At 42.2% G+C, this 8585-nt stretch overlaps 1 protein-coding gene and 1 pseudogene across 1 annotated transcript; one reads left to right on the forward strand and one right to left on the reverse strand.

Moving 5' to 3' along the window:
• Nucleotides 1-666: 666 nt before the first annotated feature.
• On the reverse strand, nt 667-3642 carry LOC108105573 (annotated as a pseudogene).
• A 168-nt stretch (nt 3643-3810) lies between these two features.
• LOC108105575 lies at nt 3811-4785 on the forward strand. Its single transcript, XM_017212215.2, has one exon. It carries the CDS (start codon nt 3870-3872, stop codon nt 4650-4652), a length of 783 nt encoding a protein of 260 aa, XP_017067704.2. The 5' UTR covers nt 3811-3869; the 3' UTR covers nt 4653-4785.
• The last annotated feature ends 3800 nt before the right edge of the window (nt 4786-8585 follow it).

An 8585-nucleotide genomic window follows, 5' to 3' on the forward strand; every position in this document is an offset into this window, starting at 1 on the left:
ACTTATGGGCTAGCAAATCAATAATTTACCAATAATTTTCCGATTTGAAAAATCTTTGGTAAATCGATAGATATTAACATAAATAAGTTGAACAAGGTCAAGCGAAGGCATTCATAATATTATTATAGACGCCAAAGTTTTCCGCGGTTTGTGGGCGTTAGAGTGGGCGTGGCCGAATGAAAACCCGTGGGAAGTTGCAGTGGCATCCCTAAAATACGTATTAAGCCTAGATCTTTGCATTTTTGGTTATTCGGGTTTTGTGGGCGTTAAGGTGGGCGTGGCTAGATGGAAAAAAACAATTCGCATTTGGGGCATCATAAAAATCAACATGTTTAATCACTTCATTCTATCACTTATAGTTTCCGAGACATCAGGTTTTCTTGAAAATGCGAAAACGGTCTTTTGAGCTTGGTGGGCGTATGGGTGGGTGTGGCCAGATAATTGTACCTGTTGGCGAATTAAGTGGACTGTATTTCTTTTTTCTACGATTCGAGTTTATTTCTTAATTATAAGCGGGTTTACAAAATGTTAAGCGGTGCAGGTTGCGAGCGAGTACAAAACTATACTCGTATATATTAAGCGGAGCAAGTTACAAGCGGTTGCGATCGATTATTAACTATTTATTAAGCAGGGCCAGTTACAAGCGGTTGCGATCGAGTCAAAATTTCAGTTCAAAGGAAGCACAAATTCGTAATGGGGCCTCTGATCCTGCCCAGGATGAAGTTGTACGACTCGTCCCAACACAAGATGGCTATCTCTGCAGGAAGAGTATAGTCCCAGTAGCGTGGAGACGGCCCACGCTGTTTCAATATACATGCAGACGTGTGGGAGATTCATGGACCAGGGAAATACTGTGCAGATTACACACCGTCTCGATGTTTGGCAGGATGCAGGTGCTGATCATCAGGGCCAGCATGTGCACCGCCACCAGGAGGGTGGTGCAGATAGTGAAGGCTATCAGCAATCCCGGTGATACACTTCTGTCGGGATACAGTTGCACTTCCACCATTGCCACAAATCCTGAGAGCATGGCTGATATCTTACTGGAAGCCTTGAGCTTGGCCCGACTCAGCTGAAGTTTCCTCCAGGATAGATACGAGGACGAGTGGAGATCTTCGCAGGACTGCGACATGCTGTTGCTGGCGCTTCGTTGATGTCCGCGCGGCTGAAAGCGGTAGGATTGATGAAGCTGCTATCGCTGAAGCCGCGAATGCTGGCGAGCCATCTCGCTGCGCAGTGAAGCGTCTCGTTTGCGGCTAATTTGAATTGAACTGGCTGTGATAGAGGTACCGCGACGACCCAAGAAAATTGATCGCTCTGAGATTCCCCAGTTGGTGCGCGTGCAGCTGGGTGGTCTGGTGGGACTGGTGGGGCTGTTGCTGGATTTGACTGAGGTTCGGATTTTGGCGAATATGATCGCCGTAGTCGCCGGTTGCCGCTGTGGCTGTAGCCGCCGCCGTATAGGCATCCACACTGGCCGCCAATCTGGCAGTGGCATGCAGAGCGCTCGCCAAGGCCGAAGGTTGCTGCCGAATCCCCTTGCGGTTCGGCTGCGGATGCACCTGTTCCATGTCCATGAAAGAGCGAGCTAGGGAATCCAAATCTTCATAAGCGTGGTGTACTTGTGCTTTCGTAAATGGTTCGCCACAATCATTATAGCTGCCTGTAATGACCCAACCAAAATTAGTATGTAATGCTAAGGGGTATTCAATACCAAGCTCTCGGCGATGTCCAGTATAGATGTTCCACAGTTGATCAGCGCCTAAAATAACGTCGATTTTTCCCGGTGATCCAAACGTCGGGTCAGCTAATGGTAAGTTGCGAATTTTGGTCCAGACAGAAGCGGTGGATTTGACCTGCTGAGAGGGGATCAAAGAAATCAGAGAACTCAAAATTAGGCCAGAGACTTCCAATGAGGCAGTAGTAGTCCTTGAAAGCAAAGTGAAGCTAGCGCGACCTCGGCTAACTCCAGCCGGGTTAGCACCTAATCCAACAACTGCGATGCGAGCATGCGTGCGTGGAATTCCAATCCGTTGGATAAACGACTCAGCTACCATGGTTATTGTTGATCCAGTATCAAGCAATATCCTACATGAGGTCTTTTTGCCACATGTGTCAATTACATTGGCTAGAATAGTTGGCAGTAGGGCTTGATTGTTGGCCGTCTCTACAGTATGATGGCTGACAGCATCACTATTCATACCAACATCAGGATCAATCGAAGAAAATATATTAACCTCAGCCGCAGACATATGGGCGGAGGCCAACAGAATCGATCTTGCATGATAAGCGGCTTGGCGGCATCTACTCTGGGCTGGTATTGGGGGTTGCATTACGTGTATATTTTGACAAGACTCCAAAGTATCACAATGCGCAAAAAGAAAAGCGAATATATCATGTATGGTGACGTCTTCCTTGGACGACACACTGCAGTTTGCCCAAGCTTGTTTGATTTCGGGAACTAGTTTGGATAGCAAAATATAAATTAGCCACACATTGCGGTTGTCACAGTTCAGCGCGTGTAGGCCTCGAATACATTCGTCGGCAGAGTCAATTACCTTACGTAACTCTGCGATATTCAAATTGTTAGCGGTTGGCAACGATAGAAAATTCTGAACAAATGGTCGAGCGATTAGCGTTTTCTTGTTATAACGATTTTCCAATTTTTTCCACGCATCTCGGTAGTTATCATTAGTAACGGCACTATGTTTAGTTAAGGAAAGTGCTTCCCCATCTAAATAAGATTTCAGATAATGAAACTTTTGGCACTGGGAAAGCTTTTCGTTATTATTTACTGAGCTTAAGAACAAATCACTAAATATGCCAGAAAATGTGGGAATTCGAATTTTCACAAACCTTAAATCAGCTGCTCCCGATGAGGTATTCATTCGTTCCAGAAGTTGATTTTGTCCCTCAAATAGACGTTCCAATGTACTTGATAGCAAAATGTTTGACTGGTCTGGTCCATGATCTTGACCATCCATCTCATTTATGGCTTTAATAAAGATGGCATGCGCTCTGTAAAACTTGTCCTCTTACTCAGGTATATCCAATCCAGGGTCTTCATATCCCTCCTCCTGGTTATATACCACTAAATCATCGGAGAGGTCCATAAAGTGGTTGAAGGTGGCTACAAGACGATCCAGCTTCAGTTGCAATGTTTCCACATTATCACATTCCTGCGAAAACTCCAAAGCACTGTTAAGGTTACGAGTTGTTTGCCCCTTGCAGGCACGACGTTGTTGAATTGTCCGATGCAGTACAGAGTTCATGACGGCGGCTAGTTTGTCTTTTATTATTCACAAATAAACTCGAATTCAAACGCAGGACCAAAAATTTGTTATGTTGGCGAATTAAGTGGACTGTATTTCATTTTTCTAGGATTCGTTTGTATCTGCTATAGTTCCTGTGAACCTTTTACTCTACGAGTAACGGGTATAAAAAGAATGAGCACTTAGAGCATTGTCGTTGAGTATACCTGCTCTAGAGGTTCAAACACTTTCTTCCACCTGTTAGCTATAGTTTAACAAATCTAGTTAACTTAAAACTGGCCTAGAGTTCAATTTTAAAACGTCTGGCCAAAGTTGGTTAATTTGGTAGCCAGTTCAAGGGACGTAAGTATATATTTAATCATTTGTGTCATGTTCGTTCCTTAGACTGCTATTGATATTTGAGCACATATATAACAATTCCTTCTGTGTTCTCTTCTTCATCGTTTCGATATCAGAGCTAAACGAATGTCGTTATCTTGACCAACAAATCTTTGTGTAGGGCTTTAAATGTAATTTGAATATATTGGTCACACTGTTGGGCGTGTTTGCAAGCCAATTCTCTCTTTAATTGGTTAGTCAAACATAATAAACGAAGAAATGCGGGAATCTAACTACAGCACTCAAGTTTCGCTAAGCTTATCGGTCTTTTCCATTATACTATTTGTAATCGCGTTTTTAACGCCCTATTGGTTGGTTACAGACGGTCATTTAAATAATCCGCGATTTATACATCTAGGCCTGTGGGAAGTTTGTTTTAACAACTTCCAGGACATACATCGATTTTACGACAATCGTTTTACCGGATGCTTGTGGGTCTTTGAAGAGGAATATTATATTATACACGACTTCCTCTTGCCCGATTTCTACATACTGGTTCAACTTTTAGCCACGCTTTGCTTTGTTATGTGCATCATTGTCGTACCACTCACTGCAACACTTCTTCGCACTTTACGAGATGATGACCGATACATTGGTCTGCTCCTGGCAATTGGATCATGCCATATTGTGGGCTCAGTTTTTGGATTTATTGCAGTTATAATATTTGGGGCCAAGGGAGATTCTCGCGATTGGATGCCTGGCTGGCAAAACAATGACATGGGCTGGTCTTTTGCTTTGGGCGTGGTTGGTGCTGTGCTGCTAATGCCCGCTGGTATACTTTACATGGTAGAGGCACGGCGAGAGAGATACAAGCGGCTTAATGAAATCGTTAATAGGGAGGTCAATGAACACGAAGATGACTATTTTCAGGACCACGGACCTATCGCTTCGACACAATGCCCATCTAATTTTACATCTGAGCCGCCAAGTCGTCCACGCCGACCTCAGAAACCTGGAGCTTCGAATTTTCCAATACGAGGAGGAATTCAAACAGATATATAGCATAAAGATTCTAAAATATGCATTGCTGCTTTGTCCGTCCATTTACAAGATAATTAATTAAATATTTTTGTTAGATACCGTATTAATTTTATAAAATTGGCAGCTTATCTATAATAAAGGTGTCCAAATTTAATATGTTTGACATGTTTGTTATTATTTATTGTGCAAAACTAGTGAATCGCTAAACGATATACATACATATGTATTTACATATGCGAAACACCAATTTGAGAAGGTTACCTTATACCTCTTTTAAGTAAGAGAAAAAATGTGTAGGTGGAATTTCTTTTTTTATAAACTTTAAGGAACATTTCTTTTAAGTAACAATTTCACTTTTGGTAATCGATGCTCTATAAAGCAAAATAAAGGCTGAGAGGAAAGTATATTTACCGAAAATATTTAAATTAAATAGCTTAATAGGTAAGTTTTGATAAGCGAAGATACCACCCTTAATATCAATATACAATGTATTACATACATATTTATAAAGTGTTCAAGCTTGCCTATTTATTTTAGTTGAAATTGTATGCCAAAATATTTTCCTCTATTGTAAAGCATTATGATCCACAAATAAAGCAGTAAATCCTGCTATGCATAACCCAACCAAATATTAGGTTGTCAAAAAAGTCTTGCGGTATTTTTATTGAATTATCAAGTGTTCATACAATTGGTTACAATAATGCGATTCAAGTCAAATATGCGCCGTTTTGTTCGATGACGCGTTCCCAACGAGATGCCAACTTCATAATGCCCCTCTCATAGAAGCTCGCTTCCCTATTGGCAACAAACCGGGGAGAGCCAATTTTCACAGGACTCTCTCGTGGCCAACTTCAGACTACCGAGCACCCGGAGCTTCTGGCGCGTCACTTAAGATGTGTGTGGCCTGGCGTTGTCCTGGTGGAAGACAATTCGGCCTCTGTTGATCAAAATTGGCCTCTTCTGCATGAGTGCTGTCTTCAAGCGGTCCAGTTGTTGGCAGTACAGGTCCGAATTGAGCGTTTGGCCATAGGGGAGCAGCTCAAGTGGATAATTCCATGCCAATCCCACCAAACACACAGAAGAACCTTTCTGGCCGTCAATCCAGGCTTGGCCACCGTCTGGGCCGCTTCACTGCTTTTTGACCACGACCGCTTGCGCCTTACGTTATCGAAAGTGACCCACTTTTCATCAGCAGTCACCATACTCTTCAAAAACGGGTCGATTTTGTTGCGATTTAGAAGCGATTCGGATGCGTCGATACGGTCAAAGATGTTTTTTTGCGTCAATTCGTGTGGCACTCCAAGCTTCTTCAAATGGTTTATAACGGTTTGAAGACTCATGCCCAGCTCTTGACCGATGTTACGGGTGCTACTATGCCGGTCTCTTTCGACCAATTCAGCGATTTTATCGCAATTTTCGACGACAGGCCTTTCGGAGCGTGGCGCATCTTCGGCCACTTCTACACCAGAACGAAATCGTTGATACCATCGTTGTGCGGTGGAAATGAAAACTGTATCGGGTCCATAAACTGCACAAATTTTATTGGCGGCTTGAGATGCATTTTTGCCTTTATCGTACTAGTACTGTAAAATATGCAGCGTGAAATGAGCTTTCCAAAAAGGTATAGTATGCGACGAATAAAACAAGAACTACGCGCTTTCAGCGCCAACTAGCGAAAATACCGCAAGACTTTTTGACTTTTATATAACCAAAAGCAAAATACATATACATATTTAAGTTAAATATACAACGGTGATCTGAGCTAAGAGCTCGACGACGGACGGCACAAGAAGTCTTACGTCGGTTACTAATCACTGCTGCCAACTTTTAACCAACAAAAAAAGCTGTTTTGGGCGGGAAGTGGGGAGAAAAAGCAAAAAAAAATATTTAAAAAGTCCACTAAAATCAAAAGAGAGGCAAAAAAAAGGTCGTCAGAATAAAAATTTTACCGAAGACCAATTCCTTTTCTCCTACTTCATTGCAGATGAGCAAAAAAAAAAAGTCGCTTTCCCGCATCCACAAAACAATCCAAATGAATTTCTAAAACAGCCAGAATTCCCGCCCGTTTTGACGGGAAAAATCCAAATTGGCAGCAGTGGTGCTAATCGACGGTCGTGATTTGTGCGAATTAGGGTTACGATTAAGCTCTCTCACTCTCTTATGTAAATTAGTTCTGGGTCGACAGCCTAATAATAAAGGCACTTTCTGAGTCGGGTGTTTTCATCTTTGTCAACCGCCTCGACAGTATAGCTGAAGCTAAGACCATGCTATTACCTTACGAGAGGAAGGTCGGTAGCACCATCGACACTGACCGTGGCTCCCATCCGGCCTCGGTCCGACTCTGCATCACTGCAGAGGCGTTCACAAGGTGACCGATCGTTATGGGCAGCAACTTGCCGCAACGAGCTTTCCAGAACCTACTAATCCGTGAGCAGCGACGTGCCACAGTGGTAACCTCTTGCACATTCATCTTACTAGCTGGAGCCACGACCCGGCTATCAGCTTACTAGAAGAAGTTTTGCAGTTTCATTGTCACTGATCGTGGCCACCACCTGGTCTCGATCGGTACTCTGATCGCTACACGACTGCAGAGGCACCTACCGAGTGACCGGCCGTTGTGGGCAGCAACTTGCCGCAACGGTACATCATAACCAACACATTGTGGGCAAACACTTTGTCACAATATTCTATAACCTTATCTTATAGTCTAACACAGGTGTTCTCAACGCCTTTGCTCTGAATGCTCATATATTTTTGTAAATGCGCCACTAAATACAAATACATACAACAACTGCACTATAGGGAATTTGATCGTTTTTCTCGCCAAAAGTAATATCTCAAAAACTAAGCAAGATATTTTGATTATGTTTTTTGATTTGAGTTCATATGGTCAATAGATTTCAGATGTGAAAAAAATTGTGTGCGTGGCACCGCCACAACCTCAAGATCATATGATAACTCAAAAACTAAGCAAGATATTTCGATTCTATTTTTTGATTTGAGTTCATATGGTCAATAGCTTTCAGATGTGAAAAAATTATGGGTGTGGCACCGCTCACAACTGCAAAATCAGATATTAACTAAAAAACTAACCAAAATTGCACTGCAAAATGCTAATGTGAATGCAATTCAGCTAAAATGATTTTAATTTTTGAAATTTCAAAAAATGGTTTTTGGCCAGAAAAGCGGTCAAATTTCCTATAGTGCACTAGCAAATACCACCTTTGGCTGCCTCTCATTACGCAGCGGATGAAACATTGGCGACCGTAGCAGGACGGCTATCCTGAACATTAAAAACTCGGCTACGAGGAATCACAAGGGATTCAGTTTTCTCAACTTGCATTTTTTCGTTCACATATTATTTGATCTTACGCAAATAATACTAATAAAAGGTCTGGTTAAATCTAGTTATAGAAGTGTGATTTATTTAACCTACATATGTATGTATGTAAGTCTTAAAAGCTATTCAGAAAACGCAGGATTGCTGTACCCCAGTTTTACGTCAAAAAATTTCGCAGTTAGTCTAAAACTGTTGTAGAGGTTTCAAAACATGTCTCAAACGCATTTTCCTTACAGTTTGGTTGACCTTTCATCTCCTTGCTGACATGACCAAACTATCTTTGGGGCGCCTTGAAAAACGATACAATAAAAAACTGTTGATATTACTCGACCATGTATCTTACCTTTTCGCGATTTCTCACATGAGGAAACCTGATTCTTCATCCCTTCGACAAGATACTGATACAGTGGCAGCGTTGCGTGGCTCACTCTCTTGGCACCGAATAAAATGCCTTTTAAGCCATTTAAATTCATCTCAGCTTGTAAAAGGTCAATATAGGTTCAAAACATGCTTATGATCGTTGTCAGCACCCTAAGCAGTTTCCAAATTGGGGTAATTTTTACAACATATTAGGTAGGCATTGTCAGTTTCTAGAATGCAGCGCATTGCCAGGC

Source organism: Drosophila eugracilis, unplaced genomic scaffold (assembly GCF_018153835.1).
Source record: "Drosophila eugracilis isolate 14026-0451.02 unplaced genomic scaffold, ASM1815383v1 contig_2156, whole genome shotgun sequence".
NCBI lineage: Eukaryota > Metazoa > Arthropoda > Insecta > Diptera > Drosophilidae > Drosophila > Drosophila eugracilis.

What these genes read in the sequence shown, in the direction of transcription:
- LOC108105575 (XM_017212215.2), top strand. Translation starts at nt 3,870, where the DNA reads ATGCGGGAATCTAACTACAGCACTCAAGTTTCGCTAAGCTTATCGGTC.